At 45.1% G+C, this 21,168-nt stretch overlaps 1 protein-coding gene across 50 annotated transcripts in view; it reads left to right on the forward strand.

Annotated features, from left to right (window-relative positions):
• Window positions 1-21,168, forward strand: part of LIMCH1 (LIM and calponin homology domains 1) — a 346,429-nt gene that overhangs the window by 303,039 nt on the left and 22,222 nt on the right. For 37 of the 50 annotated variants that reach the window (XM_017350869.4, XM_070068155.2, XM_070068154.2 and 34 more), the window contains 5 exons: window positions 9,265-9,355; window positions 11,493-11,641; window positions 14,446-14,551; window positions 18,496-18,533; window positions 19,931-20,011. In XM_017350869.4, the coding sequence (XP_017206358.4) occupies window positions 9,265-9,355; window positions 11,493-11,641; window positions 14,446-14,551; window positions 18,496-18,533; window positions 19,931-20,011 (465 nt within the window). Of the gene's footprint in view, window positions 1-9,264; window positions 9,356-11,492; window positions 11,642-14,445; window positions 14,552-17,746; window positions 17,822-18,495; window positions 18,534-19,930; window positions 20,012-21,168 lie in introns of all 50 variants that reach the window. The other 13 variants (XM_089327123.1, XM_017350872.4, XM_017350874.4 and 10 more) reach the window with 1 other exon arrangement.

Below are 21,168 nucleotides of genomic sequence, written 5' to 3' on the forward strand. Positions count from 1 at the left end.
TGAAGTGGAGTAGCTAGGACCTGAACCAGTGTTCCAGTATGGAACACAGACGTCCCAGGTGGCGGCTGTACCCGCTGTGCCACAATGCCAACCCCAGACTACCTTGTTTTTGTTTGTTTGTTAATTTTTTATTTATTTAGTCTTTAGTTCTTATCATATTCAATATAATTCATAGATAGAATTCAAAGAATGTTATGTTTTTCCTTTCCTGTCTCCCTCCCTCTCTTTCATTTTTTCTTTAGTTTTTGAGATATTTTTAATTTGCATTATAGTCAAGGGTTTAACACTGCACCCAAATAAAGAGTTTAACAGTAAAAAATAAAAAGACCCTATTTTAGTGAGAATACAGGCAAGACCAAAGTACCTGGATTTAAGAGGAGGAAAATTACATAACCTAAAATAAATCATGCTATTTCAGAAGTTTAGATGCCTTCGTAAGGAGAACTTGAAACCAGAGGTGGCCTTACAGACCTCCTTCCTGGAAAGCAGCCTGGTCCTGGGCAACTCCTGACACAGGTCCACACTCATGGACAAGCCTGGAAATCTCTTCCTCTGGTAGATGTCTTCCTTGGAAACATTGCCTAGGTCAGAGTAGTTTCTAGTTCAGTAAAGCCTAATGGTTCTCAGTAGGTAGTAGAATGTGTGTACCCTGTTAGGCTCTTAAATTAACGAGAGCAGAAGCCATTACATTATTTCCTGTTGCTATTATGTTACTATCTGTCCAAATGGATCAGACTATGCACCCAGTTGTTGGCTGGACTTTGCATAACTTTGTCTCCTTACTAAGGCACTCTGCATACTCACTTGTGACTTCTGACACTAGAAGTTTTCCATTCGCGTGTGTTATCCCAAGAGTCATTTTAAAAGAATCACTTCTCCAGTAAACCTACTCCTCATTTTACTTCCTTCTCTGCTCTTCCAAGAAAAAAACATTCCTTGACTCTGTTACAGCCGGCATAGTCCTGTTGAAAAAGTGCAATCAGTTGGTCTCATGGCAAAATATGGTGGCTGACTTTAAACAGGAGGCTGTTCTTGAGCATGTCCAAGGGATTGATACGAGCTTGGACTGCAAGTCTTGCTTCTAACTCATATGCCCCGTGCTGTGGAGCTGTCAAAGGAATAGTGTTCTTCTTTTTAAATAGTGTCTTTCTTCCGAAAACTGCATTCCCAACAGATGCTCTCTACAGAGGAGTAGCCTCACCCACCACTAAAATGTCACAGTGCCTTTAGGACAAGCTGGAACTGTTCCAAGGGCACAACAGCAGCTGTAGGCAGGAACAGTGACTGGGCTCGCGAGACAGAGCAGCAGAGAAGGACGGCCAGGACACCAGGTGGGGAGAGTTGGAGTGTCAGCCCCTTCGAATGACGTCATGCCATCTCTTTAGTTTCCTTTATCTCACTCTTCTCATTTGAAGCTCTTGGGACCATGAATCTTCCTTTAGAAATACAGAGGGGATTCACAAAATTCATGCAAAAAGGGAATTAAAAGATAAGTTTATTTTGCTGCAGCAAACACTTCTAAATCCATGTATAGTTTTTTTTTTTCATAGTATGCACTTTCTGTGGACTTGTTGAAGACCCCACATGGATCCTAAATTAAGTCAGAATATTTTTTAATTCTGTGGCTGTTCCTGCAACAAATTCCAGATCATACGCAGTTGAGTCACCTGCACAGTAGGGAGGCAGTAATAGCAATTACCTTGTAGTTGGGTGCCTGTGAGCTGGTGAGTATGAATTAAGAAACTATTCACACCAGGTTCTAGTCCCGGTCGGGGCGCCGGATTATGTCCCGGTTGCCCCTCTTCCAGGCCAGCTCTCTGCTGTGGCCAGGGAGTGCAGTGGAGGATGGCCCAAGTGCTTGGGCCCTGCACCCCATGGGAGACCAGGATAAGTACCTGGCTCCTGCCATCGGATCAGCGTGGTGCGCCGGCTGCAGAGTGCCAGCCATGACGGCCATTGGAGGGTGAACCAACGGCAAAAGGAAGATCTTTCTCTCTGTCTCTCTCTCTCACTATCCACTCTGCCTGTCAAAAAAAAAAAAAAAAAAAAAAAAGAAAAGAAACTATTCAGCACCTTGTTTTTTACAGAAGAATAAAACTACAAACATACTCAAAAAATTCATAAAACAACTAGAAAAGTATAGAAAACAATATATAACTGAACACTGGATTATAGAGTAAGAAGACCAGATGGATATAAGATTGCAAAGAACAGAAAAGATCACTGAGCTTGGTTTCATATGGAAAGGTTTTGTGTGAGGTATAGATTTTGAAACTTGACCTTCAGTGTGAGAATCGGGGGAGAGAAGCAGGCTGTTACTGAAAGTAGCAGGATCAAGGGGCATGGACAGTAGGAAGGAGCCCCCCAGAGGAATGGGCAGTGATGAGCATGATGAGGTGCTACATACTCCAGACAGAGGGGTCAGGTCCCACTCTGCTCACCCCCCGCCCCCAGTTATCCCTGTGGTATTTCTGGGTTTTTTTGTTCATTACAGCATCTCTGCCCAGTAGAAACCTAACACTTTTCTTTGCACTTAAAAATATTGGCTTCTATAAGAAAATCCTGCTATATTACAAACACAGACTCCTAGAGTCCAAGATTGGAAATGACTTTGGGCAGTCGTCTGAACTGATGACTGATTTATCCTACATTTAGTGGCCTGTGTGGTGGAGAGGAGGGTGGAGTGTCTCCCTCACAGTTGTTCCAGTGATTTCTTGATCCACTGAGATTTGTCGTTGTGTTTGAATCTCTTCTTTCCTCAATGGTACCAAAATGACCTTTTCCTAAGCTACTCTAAACAGTGGGTCAAAGATCAAACACTGTCTGCACACGGTGAATGGGCCTCACTTGCTACTTAAAAAAGCAAGTGCAGTAGTGGTATGTGCACCAGATAGTCACTGTGAGAATGTGCATCTATAGAGCACCTGGCCCAATGTCAAGGTGACTCACTGCAGGGGCCCCTAAATTCTTTATAATTTTGTCACACAACAAATGAGCGCAAGGAAGCTATAATACATTTTTCAGGAGCTCACAAAGAGGATAGGTGTAAAGTTTCTTTGACTGAAATAAGATGGTCAAAATTACCAGTTTGAACAGATGTGAATTTCATACACATGAGATGAATTCCTTGTCCTTTTCCAATTCAGCTGCTCAGTTGTTCCAGTTGTAATTCTGTCAGAAACACACGGAGGTGGACAGCTTTTTCCAGAAGACAGCTGCTCTTGCCAGTACTCACATGATTCTCCTACAGCTCTCTCTGTCCCCCTGTCGTTGTTCACTCCTCCCCAGTTCTTGGCTTCTTCCTGCCACCAAGACAGCAAGACTCCCGTGCCCCCCCCCAGCACCCCCGGTGCTTCGGTCCCCCTGTCCCAGCGCTGGTGATCAGCTCCCTCTCCCAGGCTCATCCCCTGCGGTCCCCCTGGCTGGCTGCACTTCCCCGCAGATGTGTGGCGGTGCTTCCTTGCTGACCAGGGGCCGGCGAGGGTGTTGGGTGTCTCAACGACTTCATCTGCTTTTTCTCAAACTTAGTAGCAAGGTAGGTCTGCTTTTCCCATCTCAAAAAAGCCCTGGGCTTTCCTCTTGAAAATTCAGTACTTGGCTTATGCTTTCTGTTCCAGGAAAACAATCAGGCCCTTTCTTGAAGCATTTTGTTTTGCTGGGAGAGCAGGAGGAAAGCATTTGAGTAGGTGCTGGTTTCCTTACAACTGAGGCCGGCTGCAAATTCCTTGTAGATGTCACATGTCACAAACACTTCTTTAGAAACTGGGTTTTTTTTTTCCATCTAGAAGTATTTGTGCGGTTGTGAGATTTTGTGCTCTTTAAAGGTCTTTAGAATGTTTAGATACAGAAGTGTGAACAGATTTTAAGAAAGCACACATCAGGGAAAATTAAAAAATTAACCCTGGCCCATCTTAACGTGGATCAGAGCCTCAGATTGTTGGTTAGAAAAGTTTAGTACCCCCAACAAACAAACAAACGAACAAACAAACAAAAGCCAGCACTGAAGGCACAAAAAGCCCAATCCTCCATATGGTCTCCCCTTCCTTCCAGTGGCAGTGGATCCTGGGAGGTGTGACACTGAAAAGAGAAACATCTGTCCAGCCTATGTGGCACCTGGGATGTGATGCCAGGGCATAAACAGACTGATTTTTCCAAGCTTGTGTGTTGAGAAGTTATTCATGAATGGAGCCAGGAAATCACTCCCAGCCACAGAACTGTCACTCACTTGCCCTCCAGCCATCAAGGTCTAATGAGCAGCCCAGGCTCCGCGCATCTCTGTGTTAGAGACAGGAGCAGAACCATGGTGCTGCTAGGTTAGCCACCTTGGCTTTGTGGCTACGCCAAGGCTTTCCAAGCCAGGAAGCTGTCCCCTCCTACCTGCGGCCTCGGGGCCGAGTCTGGCACCTGGGCCGGTTTGGATCCCATTCCTGGTCCGAGGGGAAGCCAGCCCCTGGCTCAGATTCACGTAACTTTCCTGTGCTCCGCTTCACTCATGTCCGGGGATCTGCTCTGTTTACTTGTTTTCATCTCTGAGAAAGCGTTGCCACGTGAAGAAGGAAACGCGTCTCCTCTGTTGAGCTGTAACCAAAGGAAAATACGGGTCAGAGAGTGCGTTTTCCAGCAAGACGGGTTTGTTTGCGGCCAGCCCCTGAGGCCATCTGAACTGGCTGAAACTGCTGACGTGGAGGTGATGATGTGAGCACACAAGAAGCAGGCCTTCGGGACGGAGGGTGCAGACCTGAGTCAGTGAGCCTGGCTCTGCGCCTTCCTTTGGGTACAGGTGCTCTATATCCGTTGCAAACTACAGAAAACTATACAGAAAATCTGAACTACCTAATACTCCAGCCACTCAGAAATCAATACTGTTCAAGTTTTGTTTTTTTTTTTTTTTTTTAATGTGTATACTTCTCTTTTTCTCAGGGTATGTAAAACGATTTTCAGTAGGTTTGTGGTGTTCAGATTGTGTCTCTCATTTTATCCTTAATCATTTGCTGGCAGTGGCCTCGTGTTGCCGACTAGTGTGCATTTAAGCTAAGTGTGGGAGTGTGAACTCTAGAAGTAATGCATTATCACACGTGTTTGCCTGATGTGGGTTCTGTGCCTCTCACAACCTGGATCAGGTGGGAGCCCCAAGAGAGGCTGATGCTGGGGCCTGTCTGGTCTCCTGTCCCCAGATTCCAGGCAGTGCTGACCTTTTGCAGAACAAATGAATGGAAGGTAGAAGGAGAAAAGGGCATGGAAAAGGTTATTTGAATCATTTTGGCAATAAACTTGAGACTTGGTTGCTTCTTATGCATTGAGACCTCTGTATCCCTGGGGACAACTTGGAGGTGAGTGACTCCAAGCCAGATGAGGAAACATTGAGGTGACCAGCACAGAACAGGGCTCCCACCTGCCCTCCCTGCTAGTGTGACCCTGGCTAAGTCGATTAATCTCTTGGACCTGTTTCATCACCCGTATAGAGGAAACCGCATCAGTTCTCACCCGTGTGTGTTCCCTCTGAGGACCCAGTGAGCTAAGCCATGGTAAACGCCCCTGACACATGGCACATGCCATGAATATCGAACGTGGTGACTGTTGCGGCTGTTACCATTTGCCATACAGAAAGCTGGAGTGCCGCCTCTCAAGCTTCATGGTAAGGTGAAATACATTGGATTATCCAGATTTTGGTATTTGAGTTTTGAGCTGCGAGCAATGCATTTAGAAATGTGTGAATTCTTGAAAGTTGGAGGCCCCCGTTAGTCATGTGTGAGTGAAATGTTACTGGAACATGGTGTGCTAGTGAAGTGATCCTTAGAGAGATGCTGAGTGCTGGGGGCTGTGGCTCCTTACATCATGGCTAAGCGACTTCATGAATTGTCCTATTTCACTGATCCATTTTAGCATCTCCAAGTCAGGATTTGTCTCATCATGGTGTCCTGTTAGCCGACAGGGTGTTTTCTGTCTTCTTAGCTCTTAACACAACACAGTGTAAAGCTGACAGCATGTTAGATGTAATAAAATATGTTCATTTCTTTGGGCGCGTTTGGGCTGGGGAGACTTTGTCCCTCTTTGGCCGTTAGTGTATTTTGTTTCTGGGAAGTGGCAGCACCCGTGTTCTCCGGAATACCGTTCAGCAACAGGTAGCTGCAAATGTGCTTCCCAGCCTCAGATGGGAACTGAGGCTCGTGAGTGTATTTAAAAACTGCAGAATCCCTGCGAATCCATCAGTGTGATGCTCATTTCCCACCTAGGGTTTTAAACGTGTATTTCAACTTAATATCACGTTCTTCCAGAATTGATACGTAGCTATCCATCCTTAGAAAATGCTTATTTAATTATGAAGACTTCAAAACTACACCATCCAGCAAAGGAAATATCACACTTTTGTCACTAGATACTGTTGTAACCTTTTTTAGAAGCTTGAAAGTTTTGTTGCTTAAAGTGTTTTTTCAAGGATTCAATGACAGTTTCTACCCAATGTGTTAATGTAAGAAGACTTTCATTTTGGTTACTTGAGAAGCAGATTTTGATTTACAGGTAAAATATAAACACAAGAGACAATAACTTCATAGCTTCTTTAGAACTCACAAGGATATTTTGTAAAGTATTTAATAATACCTTTCCTGACATCAATTTTAGCCTTTGTCTTAAAATATTTTTATATTTATGAACTATTTTATATAGGCTTTAAAAATTCCACTTTAGCCCTTTATCAGAAACTTCTACTAAAAAAATCATGAATTTGTTTTCTTTAGCTGTCAAGGTTAGTCTAGCTAGTACTTAATTCAGACTTCCACTTATTTTTTTCATCCAGACACTAGTGTTGGATTTCATTCTAAACTCAAGTGGCTCCCAATGAAAGACAATGTAAAATTACATTGATTTTGTTTTCTGATTACAGAAATTATAGGTGGTCACTGTGGAACTTTTTAGAATACATGAAAAATATTCCTGCAAAGAGAAGGAAATGGCATCCAAAATTTATGTACATTAAAAATCATTATGATTAATATTCTATATTTTCTTTTTTTTAATGGTCTTTTTTTTAAAGATTCTTTATTTACTTGAGAGAGTTACAGACAGAGAGGGAGAGACAGAGAGAAAGGTCTTGCATCCACTGGTTCACTCCCCAAATGGCCAGAGCTGAGCCAAAGCGAGGCCAGGAGCCAGGAGTTTCTTCAGGGTCTCCTATATGAGTGCAGGGGCCCAAGGACTTGGGCCATCTTCTGCTGTTTTCCTAGGCCATAGTAGAGAGCTGGATTGGAAGTGGAGTAGCCGGGTGTTGAACCAGCGCCCATATGGGATGCCAACATTGCAGGCAGAGGCTTAACTTACTACACCACAGCACCGGCCCCCATTATGGTCTTTATATACATTTAATATGTATTGACATATGTGTGTATAGGCATTAATACTATCCTATAAATGTAGACATCATAATATATATGGAGTTTACATTTTTAACTTAATATTAGGTAAGTGTTTTTACATGTCGTTAACTATTGTTCAGTATCTTATTTTTCGAGTGTGTGATATTTCCCTTTATGCATGAAAGTAACTCATTCAATCATTCCCCAATTGTTGGATATTTAGGTCATTTCCTAGTTTGTTACTATTATAAATTCCTTCCAAAAGAAAGCTGTTCTGATTGAGGCATTGCTGAGAGAGATGGAGGTGATGGTGCTGTGTCAAGTGGGGATGAGCCAGGGAGCTCCGAATCAGATTCGCTGATGGAAGAACAAGGAGGCAGTCAAGACTAACCTTGGGGGCCGATGCTGTGGCACAGCTGGTTAATGCCCTGGCCTGAAGCGCCGGCATCCCACACGGGCACTGGTTCGAGACCCAGCTGTTCCACTTCCGATCCAGCTCTCTGCTATGGCCTGGGATAGCAGTAGAAGATGGCCCAAGACCTTGGGCCCCTGCACCTGTGTAGGAGACCCAGAAGAGGCTCCTGGCTCCTGGCTTCAGATCGGCATAACTCCTACCATTGTGGCCAATTGGGGAGTGAACCATTGGATGGAATACCTCTCTCTCTCTCTCTCTCTCTCTCTCTCTCTCTCTCTGTAACTGACTTTCAAATAAAAATAAATAAATCTTTAAAAAAAAGAAAGACTAACTTTGGCTCCCAGCTGTGGGGACAGAAAGGAAGAGAAGGATACACAAATTATTCTGTTAGATTCTTGGCAGAACTGGGCAAATGGTGGCTACTCATGAGGTGTGAGTCAAAGACCACTGCCAAGTTTAATTGGTATGATGAAGGGAAAAAGTGGTACCATAAACACAAATTGCCAGATTTGGAAGAGGATCTAGTGTGTTGAGTGTCACCATTTGGCACCATCCAGATGGGTAGTTGAGCTGAACTAAACTTGAATTGTCTTCAGGCTGGAGATGAAAGTACGGGCCATGCATGATAGAGAATGTAGCGCTGAGCCCGTGGGAATCATTGAGAGATCGGAGTATGACACAGCACAGGTGGAGGGGAATTGAAGTCTTTGGGAATTACTCATTAAAAAAAAAAAAAGAAATAGATAATCATTGAGAGAAAGGGGGGAGGGGAGAGAGAGAACTAGAATCCCAATAAGGGAGAGTCATTGGGAGCCCAGGAAGGAAGAGAACTTCAAGAATAAAATTTGCAATGCTGAGAGCCACAAGCAGCTGTACTGGGGACAGGCCACTGTGAGGGTAGCTGTAACCTTTAAAAACAAAGCAAAGCAAAGGCCTGGCATTGTGGCCCTGCGGGTTCAGCTGCCTTTGTGTTCTACTTCCACCCCAGCTGCCTGCTAATGTGCTTAGGAAGGCAGTGGAAGGTGGTCCAAGTTCTTGGACCCCTGCCACCCATGTAAGAGACCTGGACAAAGTTCCAGGCTTCTGGATTCAGCTTTGCCTGCCCTGGCTTTTGCAAGCATTGGAGGAGTGAACCAATGCATGGAAAATCCGTGTGTGTGTGTGTGTGTGTGTGTGTGTATGTATGTGTCTCATTCTCTTTGTCACCCTGACTTTCAAATCAATAAATAATTAAATGCTACTTCCTCGACCCTACGCCAACTTGGAAGGCACTGAGGAACCTGTGACGTTGTCCGTGCAGCAATGCCTCATCCGAGGCGGGCAGCAGAGGGCCAGGAGACAGATGCACACACCTGAACTCCTTCCAGCAAGTTCACGATCTCACCACAAAGCCGCCCAGGAGACAGAAGCCTCGAAATTAGTGTTGTTAAAAATCCTTTAGCTGTGGAACACGTTCAAAGGAGTGATTTATTCAAGCGGGGGGAATCTCTTTTTCAGGCCACCACGGAGGAAACAGAACTGAACAGCCACGAAGATGAGAATGATGGCGGAGAACCAGGAAGTGAGAATGTAGACCTTGCCGCATCAGGTTGGTTTCACAGTGGCCTGGTTGTAAGGTTGATCCTGTTAACTCTCACAGCACAGTGCAGGAATCCTTCCTATGGAGCCAGCGAGTGGATGCCAGACTCTGCGAGTGGTGTGGTTGTGCTGCCACCCAGAGGCTATTTAGGGGAATTCTTGCCATAGGATTGACGCTGTAGCAGTGGAAGCCCTTGCTGGTTTTGTTCCACGGTGGTATTTTGTTTCTTGAAAGTCTGTCCCTGTCATAATAAAGAATACTGTATTGCCACAAAGAATGCTGGAAATAGAGGGTCATGTTTTGACAGCAAGAGGTAAGATTTAAATCAAAATTGCATCATAAAAATAGCAGCTGAAATGGTATGTGAATGTGGACAGGAGTGTGTGCGTATATTGTGCCCATTGTTTAGAGAGAGATCACTGGACTGTAAAGTACTCTTCTATTATTTTGCATTTGCAGTCACATTTTCATTCACTGCTCCTTTTGACAAACACGAAAACCTCTTATCCCCCTTCTAATACCAAATTACTTTTAAATAGCATTTTAAAATAAATTAATTCCACAATCAAAAATAGTAGCGGGCTGGCGCCGCGGCTCAATAGGCTAATCCTCCACCTAGCGGCACCAGCACCCCGGGTTTTAGTCCCGGTCGGGGCGCCGGATTTTGTCCCGGTTGCCCCTCTTCCAGGCCAGCTCTCTAGTGTGGCCAGGGAGTGCAGTGGAGGATGGCCCAAGTGCTTGGGCCCTGCACCCCATGGGAGACCAGGATAAGCACCTAGCTCCTGCCTTCAGATCAGCGCGGTGCGCCAGCTGGCTGTACCGCCCCGGCCGCAGTGGCCGTTGGAGGGTGAACCAATGGCAAAAGAAGACCTTTCTCTCTGTCTCTCTCTCTCTCTCTCACTGTCCACTCTGCCTGTAAAAAAAAAATAGTAGCATATACCTTTTTTAAAAAGGATTTATTTATTTATTTCAAAAATTGTAGTTAGAAAGAGAGAGACAGAGATCTTCCATCTGTTGATTTACTCCCCAGGTGTCTGTAATGGCCAGGGCTGGGCCAGGCCAAAGCCAGGAGCCAACGGCTTCTTCCAGGTCTCCTGTGTATGACAAAGGCCAGGCACTTAGGCCATCCTCCACTGCTTTTCCAGGCCATAAGCAGGGAGTGGGTCAGAAGCGGAGCAGGGGCCGGCACTGTGGTGTAGCAGGTAAAGCTGCTGCCTGCAGTGCCGGCATCCCCTGTGGGTGCCAGTTCAAGTCCCGGCTACTCCTCTTCCAATCCAGCTCTCTGCTGTGGCCTGGGAAATCAGTAGAAGATGGCCCAAGTCCTTGGGCCCTTGCACCCACATGGGAGACCCAGAGGAAGCTCCTGGCTCCTGGCTCCAGATCAGCGCAGCTCCAACCGTTGTGGCCATCTGGGAAGCGAACCAGCGGATGGAAGACCCCTCTCTCTCTGCCTCTCCTCGCTCTCTGTGTGACTCTAACTTTCAAATAATAAATAAATCTTTAAGAAAAAAAAGTGGAGCAGCCCAGGCATAAACCAGCACCCTTAGGGGTTGCTGGGGTTGCGCCTGGCAGCCTCACCTGCTGCACCACAGTGCTGGCTGCAGTAATGTGTACTTTTCCTGACTCAGCTGTGCCTCTACATTCTGATATGCCTCTCTGGGGTAACTTTTCCGCCCGCTCTAATGTGTATATACTTCTGTACATATCAGAGAATGCCTTATCTGCATTGCATTAATACATATATCCCACAATCCTTAACACATGCCATTAGGGAAATGGGGGGTCAGAAAGGAGCATTGCAGGACCAGAGGAAGCGTCTGGCTGCCACTCGGTCCCCGGGAGGGAAATTCACAAAGCCGTTCTCTGGTCCAGCCCCACTGTCACTAATCATTTTTTTTTTCGTGTGGTATCATTCAGATGTAAACCATGGCTCTGTTTTTCCTTGCGGGGCAATTTGTTGCATTTTGTGCTGCTTGCTTTATAAAGATACCGTAGAAGAGCCATGTTCCGGCATCTCTGGCTCTCTGATAGCCATCGTCACACTTGTCATCCTAGAGGCTGGAGACTGAACGCACCTCGTGGCGTGGCAGGAAAAGCGCTCCTTTACGTGACTCTCTCCGTTGTGTCTCTCTTAACTCCCTTCCAGAGCCTCAGCACTTTACATCCACCGTGACTCGCTGCAGCCCCACGGTGGCCCTGGTGGAGCTGCCCTCCAGCCCCTCGCCCGACGAGAGAGGCCAGAAGAGCTCAGAAAATGAAATGAGCGGGAAGGTGGAGCTGGTGCTGTCTCAGAAGGTGAGGTCTGTGGGGGCGGAGCGCACGCGGCTTCACCGTGCAGCTGGCTGAGTTGTGAGCGATGGAGACTGCTTTCCCTCTCTGCACTCCATACTTGTGTTCCAAACGCGCATGCCCCACGCCCACTGTGCAAGATGTAGAGAGACAGTGATAAACATGTAAATATGGAGCAAATAGACCAAGGGAGATATATATATGTGTGTGTGTGTGTGTGTATTTTATATGCAAATAAGCAAACAAATAGAGTAAAAGTCACCAATGTCTACCTCTCCATCAGAAACATTTAGTGTATATTCTTTCATTGTTTTCTAAAATTTATTTTAAATAATTAATTTTTTCAATTTTTGAAAAGAATCAATGTATGTCAAAGAAAAATGTGATATAAAACTTGTTGTTAGGTTTTGGTTTGCTGTGTGTGAACCTTGCTTATTTGCTCTTTAACCTGAAATATTCTTCCAGTATCTCCCTGTGTCATAGCAGTGGCACCTGTGAAGCCCTTGGATTCGGACAAGAGACTAGAAAAGCATAATTCTGATACAATGAGTCTTAGAGACTCGGGTTTCTTACACTTCCTCTACATTCAGTCTTTTCTCATCCACATAAGTTTGGTTTGTTCCCAGCAAGAGTCTAAAAGCCCTCATCATTTATACCTGATGGCCTCGACCTTGGCCACCGTTTAGAATTTAAAAAGTAGCAAGGCCACTGCAGACAAGACAAACCAGAATCTCCAGAGGCAGGTCCCAGATGCGGGTTTTTATTTCTTTGTTTTTTAAACTCCAGGCAATTTTTCTAGCTCTCCAGGAGGGAGAACCATAGACTCTCACAATATGAGCTCCATGTGGTGGTAGTCCATCTCCAAAAACTAATCCTAAATTTGACTTTGACTTGCAAATGAAAAGTGTGCCACTACTAGTTCCTCCATCATTTACTCAACCAGTATGAACTGTGCACCTGCCATGGCACCAGGCTCTGTGCTAGATACTGGATATGTAAGAGTGGACATGGCCCACGCCTGGCCTCAGGGGCTGACAGTGATGTGTCCTCGGGGGACACTTGGTGGAGAATCTACAGTGCTTGTTGCCTTGACGCTCCTGGAGTGTCACTGGGCCCTACTTTGATGATAGAATGAAAGAGGGGTATGGAGGTCCATAGAGGGGGACAATAATCAAACAAGAGGGGCAGGCAGGGTTTCCCACCTCTGCAGTTTGTCCTTATCCACTTTACACCTAGCATCATTATGTATTTATTACTCTTTCACAGTCACTTTTTCAGTTAAATCTGAACTGAACACACTTTATCCTTGGTTGAAAAATCAACCAAAACGAACACCACCACTGAAAAGCAGTCACCAGCCTGCCTCACCTGTGGTCATCTGGGGATCCCACCATGGAAAAAAATTGTTTTTTGGAGTCCTTAAGTTTATTCGGGTCTTGTGGTGCCATGGGCCATTTGGCTGTCTGGTAAACATTATCTGGCAGCGTTCCCTTTGTAAAGCAAGCTCCTGTGTGCAGAGCCGGATGTTTCTACACAGCGGCCACTCTGAGCATTGCTCCTGACCATGAACTCTTTCATTTACAACCAGGATTTTCTGAAACGTGGTTGTTTTTAGCCTCCAACCTGGGGGAAAGTGTGTGAGGTTAAGATTAGAGGAGGATCGGCTTCAGTGAGTCTAGCCCTTCACTTTGCTGTATGTTTAGGACCGAAGTGCATTTGGATATCTGGTTGACCTCTGTGATGCAGAGTGAGGTAATTAACCACATACTCGATATTTTCTCCAAAATTCTAAGGGATGATTATATGACTCATAAAGAAAAGTACTGAGAAGAAATTCTAACACTAATTTATCTCGAGGACCAAATCATAGAGGAGCTTATGATGGAACAAGCTCTTGGCAGCCTCCCCTGCCCTGGGGTCACCCATTGGCTGTGTGGGCAGCATGGCCACCAGACAGAGAGGGCCTGAGAGAACTCGGCCCTGGGCAGCCGGAAGCTCTTCATCAGGCCCGTGCTCAGGGGCCATTGGCTCTCCTGTTAGAAAATGAGTGGAAAGGCCTGGAAGTCTGATTCCGCACTCAGTTTGATCAGAAGCAAGAAATCAGAAAAAGGGCGCTTTTAACTAAGGATCAGTTAGCACAAGGAGGCAGGAAATAAACTTGAACAGTAATAGGAAGAAAAGTCTGGGTTTTTTGAAACAATCTTAAGAATTCTTAAAACCTGTAATTTTACAGCTAGTTACCCTAAGAAGTACATGCCAGAAATTCTCTAACGGCACCAATGCTATGGCCGTGTTTGGTTAGTCACAATACTGCTTCTTTGTCAGCAGGCAAATTGTGTTGTCTTTGATGTGTTGTGTGTCACTTTGTGGGGTTTGTATAGTGTCTTGAAAGTAATGATGAGTAAAAGGTAATACACTTCAGTTTTAGATTTTTTCAAAGTAAGATTTTAAAAAAAATAAAGTATCATGTGGACCATCTCATTTCCTGATATTACAGAATCTATGATGGTAACAAAGAGAGATGACCTTGATCAGCTGGACAATGAGGGAGTTGTGTGTAATTCCATAGTTTAACTGCCAGCTTCGGGGCCTGGAGAGAAGATATGCTTTTGTTTGATTTCTCTGAAAAATCTACTTCTCTGATATAGAAAAACATGACAGAGTTCTAGGGAAGGGGTAAATTCCATTTGCAAGTTAAATGTTTGAATTTACAGACTTCTGTAACAGCCGTGGACTTAGCGTTTGATTCTACCTGTGTATTTTTTAATGGCTAATGCTTGTAATGTTTGTGTTTGTTGCCCACGGTCCAGGTGGTAAAGCCAAAGTCCCCAGAACCAGAAGCTACCCTGACATTTCCATTTCTGGACAAAATGCATGAAACCAGCCAACTACATTTGCCAAATCTCAATTCTCAAGGTAAAGAGAGAGAAATATTTTTGTTAGCTGTGCATGTAGTGAAATATTTACTCCTGGATGATGTTAAAGGGAGGTTATGTCTTTTATGCTGATACTCTTTTAGCCATGATATTTGCCAGAGTCCACGATGGCTGAACTAATGCAATATATTGGGGAGGTGGGCTGCCTTCTCCATTGGACCAGTCTGGGAACCAGCCTCCAAGGCCATCTGTCAGCCAGGCACCACAGGCACGCCGCAGCTCCCTCTGGTGTGCATCCTAGGAGGCAAGAGCAGGTGATGGCTCAGGCATATGGGCCCCTTCCACCTCCCGGGAGACCTGGATCTCTGTCTCCCAAATTAATACTTTTTTTAAAAAAAAATTAACTCTTAAAAATAATTAATTAATTAAATACGTTACTTCTACCCCAGACGTTTAATCTTCCCCAAAATTCTTAGTACTATAGTAATACATATTACTACTACTACCAATATAATGTAGTGATATATATTACCTATTGCATATATGTATATAACATATATGACCTCAGTATTATGTTTTCATGTATTTGTATTCAAGATATTTACTACCCAGATTATTTGTGCTGAGGATATATTTTCACTGTTTTCACACATTGGTTATGATGTGGGAAGAGGTGGCCCCTGAAGGCTTAGGGGTTTAGGGCCCAAGATGGTCACCAAATGGTGCCAAGCACTGCAGACTGACCAAGTACTCTTTAATACATGTTCGCCTTATGAACTCACCCCCTTTCCTCTTTTAAGAACCTAACTTGGAGCCCTTTATCTGAGTGGTAGACCTATGGCCCACAGCCACCAGACAGGGCTCTTAGGTAGATGACCCTGAGAATCCCATACCTGCTGGGCCTGCTCTTCAAGACAAGTGGCTGCTGGGCTTTCCTGGTGTGTGTTCTCCTTCTAGATGGGCAAACAAGGTTTGGGAAGCAAGAACTGTAAGGTCTCTTGGTTTTCCTTTTTAGACGACCTCCTTTGCGAGTGTACTTTGTAAATTTGATTATCAGTCAAGGCCAAGCAACGATGGCACAGGTTCTTTGAGGTTGAGATTTAATTGTACTTTTCTTTTCAAGGGTGGGCAGCTTTGGGGGCCACCATCGTAGGATGTGAGTGAACTTCTGTTAGCCTTTGGGAGAACTTGAGAGGGAATTTGCTGACATATCTACTTATGGTTACTTGATTCTTAATATGGGAATGAATTCAATTCTGCCTTCAAAGCATTTGTTTTACATTTTTCTGTCTGACAATCCCAAAGGAAATAGACAAAAATTAAATCTCACAACTGGGCCAGCAATTAGCCATACTTAGACAGCTTTAGTTCTGCCCTATTTCTAGCACTTTGTAATTATGTGGAGAAGTAATAAAGAGAGGGAATAGATACTTTAAGCCATATTAATTAGTTTTATTGTCACATATTTATTTATACATTCCATTTCCTGTTGGAAGGCATTTTGATTTTGTAAAATGTGCCATTGAATTAAGGAACTTGACTTCAACTCAAGTTCAGTGATTGAAAAGTGAAATTTTGTGGCACTGGAACATTTCAAAATGTATTAAGAAGGAGTAGTGTTTGGAGTATACCTGTTCTCTTGTCTGATTCATGGAAGCTGTCATTATGACTGTAGACTGTGGAGACAGATGGCCTGGGTTCAAAATCTCGCTCGTCTAGTTCTTCACTGTTACCTTATCCATCACATTCTGCCTGATAATGAATTGTCCCCTGTAAACTGGAAATAGTAATAGTACTACCCGTATAGAGGTCCTGGAAGAATTGTGTGAGTTAGCACGTACATGGTGGTTAGGTCAGTACCTGGTTCAGAGGGAGCACCAATGATGTAATCTCGTCATTGCAGGAGAGCCTCAGTAGGAGTGCAAGTGTGGGGTAAGACATCAGGCAGAAATCCACTGTCCTTGAATGCTTTCCTTCAGACGAGTGCGTTGACATTGCGGAGAAATGGCGTGGAGCAGTAGTTCTCACACGGGCGTGTGTGCAGGGCCCTGCAGAGCACATGTGATTCGGGAGGGGTGGGGGGCTGGGGCCGGGAAGGTTGCATTTCTCACACACTCCCAGGCGATGCTGAAGCTGCAGCCCCAGGGACCACTCTCTGAAAAACCACTGGTCTGAACTGTTTATCTACATCGTGCACCAAACACGTCATTGATAGGAAAATAACAGTAGTACTTATTTGGAGTTTAAAAACTCCCCGTTCGGGAAGCAAATGGCCTCTAATGAGTGTGACCTTCAAAGACATGATTTGCCTTCAAGGATTACAGAGAGGAGGGCGGTAGTCGGTCTCTGCCCAGGCACAGAAAATCAGCCTGCATGGCAGTGAGTAGTCTGAAGTCAGGACCTGGATGGTGGGGTCAGGGATCCTGAGCCACACTTCAGAACCGCTCACCCAGAAAGCACTGTCCTCTCACTCCTTTACGGATTACAGAAGAGCTGCTGGCCAACCAAGTGACATTCCGCAGGTCTCCCTTCCACACGCTCACATGCACTAATACCATTCACAAAATACCTTTAATGATGACACGGAAAACATTCAGAAAATACCTTTAATGATGACAAATTTCCTCCTCTCACCTGTCACGACAGCAGAAAGACCCCTCAGAATTGTGTCTCGGGACAATAAGAGCATCCCTTAAATGCTGAAGCCTTAGAGTTGCATTGAGCGTGACAGATGCACACAGCACGGAGTTGAAAGATTGCAAATGCTTGCCGGGAACTCTGTGTGTTTGATGCTTCCTTCTGTAGACAGGAATCATCCTTTCACAGGTGCAAAGGCAATCGTCTGCCACCGCTTCCACACACAGCCTTTATAAAGTGTGATGTGCGGAACGATTGGCCCACCCCTCACAGCTGTCTTGTCCGTTCCTAGTGCTCTCCAAAAGCAGTGTACGTTTTGGCCTTTGCAAAGTGTGTGGTCCTAGCATTTTGAGATTTATTATTTGAGCGTTATCACCACCAAGTGTGAGCCTATAGCGTTTCACCTGCCAAGACAGAAGACAAGCCCTAGAGTCCACTACCCCAGGTCCTTGCTGCTGTCTTCAGCTCTTGTGTGAGTTTAGATTCAGGGATTCTCGATCCTTGTGTTGACTACAGCCGAACCTCCCTGGTACTGGCACCGTGGTTCCTCCACTCTCACCCTGATTTTCTGTTTGTTCTGTTCTGCCATCGGATCTAGAGTTGCCTGGCACTGCCAGTGTTCCCCTTAGAGTTCAGAACTCTTGGCGACGGTCCCAGTTTTTCTCCCAGTCAGGTAAACTGCATCCTGGGTAGCTGCATTTCTTTTGTAAAAAAAAAATCCACGTTGGGGCAACCAATGATACCTGGCATTTGTCTTCACTTCTGATTTCCGACCAAAAAAAAGAAATGCTTGTTTCTGACACAGTTAGCAAAGAGCTGGTACACCAGTTATGCTAAAATCGGGAGGAAATACCTAAAATGTTATGTTGATTTGGGGAATCCAAAGAGAATATTATTCACCATTTTCTTTATAGCTCCTCCCCTTCTGAACAAAGGTTAGAGCTTTTTCCAGGAAATGGAAATGGTCCTCTTGTTAACTGTGTCTCTCTCTCCTTCCGGGATGCCACCTGACCTCTCTATATATTACTTCTCCATGACAGTGGGAGAACTGCTCAATTAAGCCAGAATGCAAGGTGCAGTAGGAACCAGCATGAATAGACATAGCCTGGGCTTCCTCTAGTCTAGTAGCTGGTGCTAACTGATGTGGTCAATCATGTTACGTGGGCCATAACTTCTTTTGGTGATGGGTACAACCTGCTGTAGGTGTCTGCTTTATTTTGATTTCCTAATGCTTTTGATTTGCCAAATTAAAAAAAAAAAAAGTGAAGCTGACATAGGAACTGTACTCCACTGAGAGGATCAAAAAAAAATACGAAAAGCAGTATTTTTTTTCTTTCTGTGCCATAGATTCTCCAAGCAATGAAAAGTCACCTGTAACTACACCTGTAAGTACTCATTTTAAGGAATAAGATCATGAGTTTAGTGTGATTTAAATTTATAATATATTTGATTTGCTTACAGAATATTCAACCAACAATGTGACCCAAACAATTAATTTTAAAAGAATAATTTAATATATAAAGTTGTCAGGAAAATCATGAAGACATGGATTAGCATTATGCAGATTTGGTATTGTACCTGGAAACAAAATGATGTCAGGAAAATAAAATGTAAAAGGAGCAATTAAAATGACTATTCAAACTTGTATTAAAATGGACAATTTCCATAGACATTCAAAATGATTTTTTTTAAATGAGAACAATGCTTCAGTGTAAAGTATTGTTAGAAGACAGAACCCAGCCTGGACTTTCTGTGGGAGACCTATGCTCTCTGTTATATCCATTCTCACAAGCAGTATCTTGAACATGAATAATAGTAACTGTAATGTTGTTTTGTATATTAATCTGAAAAGAAAAAAGCATTTGCTAATTAAAATAGCACGTCACACTGCCCGGCGGAAACTCCCTACCGCTGGATTGTACCTGAATGGTCTGAATCGGTGTTCCAGTGCTGGGCCTGCCATCACATTCACCCTGTGAATTTCCCATCAGATCTGGAGATGTCCTCTGTAGCATGACCAACTGTGGTCTTGTCCACGGGCCACCTGGGGCAGCCTGTAATGACTGAAGGAGTTACGTAATTTTTCTGGACCTCATCTTCTTTGATTATCCAATGAGGTGGTAATCCCTTCTTTTGGTATTGTTTTGAGCCACAATGAAAATAATTGGAAGCCTCTAGCACAGTGGCTGATGGAAAGACACATCCTCCCTCCTCCGTGACTAATCTAAGAGGCCCACCATAGCCAGTAGCAAGGCTTATCTCCAGGTCAGTCGTCTCCCTTGGGAAGCCCTAAGTGTCTCTACAGGATGGAAAGGGGACCCTTCACTTGTCACATAAGCCTTGCCCAAGTTGCCAGCCACATTCCAGAGCTAGGGAGGCTCAGTCATAAGCCAGATCTGGGAATCCTGAGTTTCCTGGGAAGCTGATGCTGCCCACAGTGGATGGGAACCCCAGAAGGATCCCAAAGCTGGCATTCATGGAATGGATCCGAGCAGTATCAAGTGACCCACTGGCCTCTAAGAAATCACTTTCAGAAAAATGATGCTGGTGGCCAATTACTTTGTGTTTTCATTGGCTCCAAAAGGGTCCCAGAATTATGCCAGTGTCTTATAAGTAAATGAAAAGGAGACTGAGGTTCAGAAATGACTTCTGCCACCAAAGCGGAGGTTTGGGCGTGTGAGGGCTTCTGCTCCTGTGTGCCCAGAGCTCACTGTCTTCTTGCCCCTCACCTGTCCTTGAGGACAGGGCTCACTTCTGATCATGGTTTTGTTTTTCTGAGCAGTTTAAGTTCTGGGCGTGGGACCCCGAAGAGGAGCGCAGACGACAGGAAAAATGGCAACAGGAGCAGGAGCGTTTGCTCCAGGTAGGACTTGGTTTGTTGCTTTTACTTTATTTCCTTTCTTTTAGATTGATGCTCTCTCTTTTTTTAAAATATTTATTTATTTTACTTGAAAGAGTTACATAGAGAGAGGAGGAGAGGCAGAGAGAGAGAGAGAGAGAGAGAGAGGTGTCTTTCATCCGATGGTTCATTCCCCAGATGGCAACAATGGCCGGAGCTGCACTGATCCGAAGCCAGGAGCCAGGAGCTTCTGGGTCTCCCACGTGGTGCAGGGGCCCAAGGAGTTGGGCCATCCTCCACTGCTCCCAGGCCATAACAGAGAGCTGAATCAAAAGTGCAGCAGCTGGCCAGCACCGTGGCTCACTAGGCTAATCCTCCACCTTGTGGCGCCGGCACACCGGGTTCGAGTCCCGGTCGGGGCACCGGATTCTGTCCCGGTTGCCCCTCTTCCAGGCCAGCTCTCTGCTGTGGCCAGGGAGTGCAGTGGAGGATGGCCCAAGTGCTTGGACCCTGCACCCCATGGGAGACCAGGATAAGTACCTGGCTCCTGCCATCGGATCAGCGCGGTGTGCCGGCCACAGCGCGCTGGCCATGGCGGCCATTGGAGGGTGAATCAATGGCAAAGGAAGACCTTTCTCTCTCTCTCTCCCACTGTCCACTCTGCCTGTCAAAAAAAAAAAAAAAAAAAGTGGAGCAGCTGAGACTCGAACCTGCGCCGATAGGGGATGCCAGCACTGCTAGGGAAGCTTAACTCCCTATGCCACAGTGCTGGCCCCTCAATAGATTTTAAGTAAAGGAAATGGATGGAATCATTTCCTTCTCAGAATCTGGCACGTCTAAGTCAGTTAATTTTGAGTCCATGTGACACAGAACCTTTTGTCTAACTCTTTCTGCCAGAAGCTACCATGGTGAGCGTGAGGGTAACACCTGTAGAAACTCTGGGAGCAGGCACTTACCCAGCAGTTAAGATGCCGGTGTTCTACATTGGGGTACCCAGTTCAATACTCTGCTCCAGCTCCTGATTCCAGCCTCCTGCCAATGCAGACCCTACGAAGCAGTTCATGATGGTTCAAGTACTTGGGCTCCTGCCACACACATGGGAAACCTGGGTGGAGTTCCAGGATCCTGGCTTCAGCCTGGCTCAGCCCTGGCTGTTGGGAGCATTTGGAGCACAAACAAGC

Source organism: Oryctolagus cuniculus, chromosome 2 (assembly GCF_051225735.1).
Source record: "Oryctolagus cuniculus isolate XC-2025 breed Fujian yellow rabbit chromosome 2, ASM5122573v1, whole genome shotgun sequence".
Lineage (NCBI taxonomy): Eukaryota > Metazoa > Chordata > Mammalia > Lagomorpha > Leporidae > Oryctolagus > Oryctolagus cuniculus.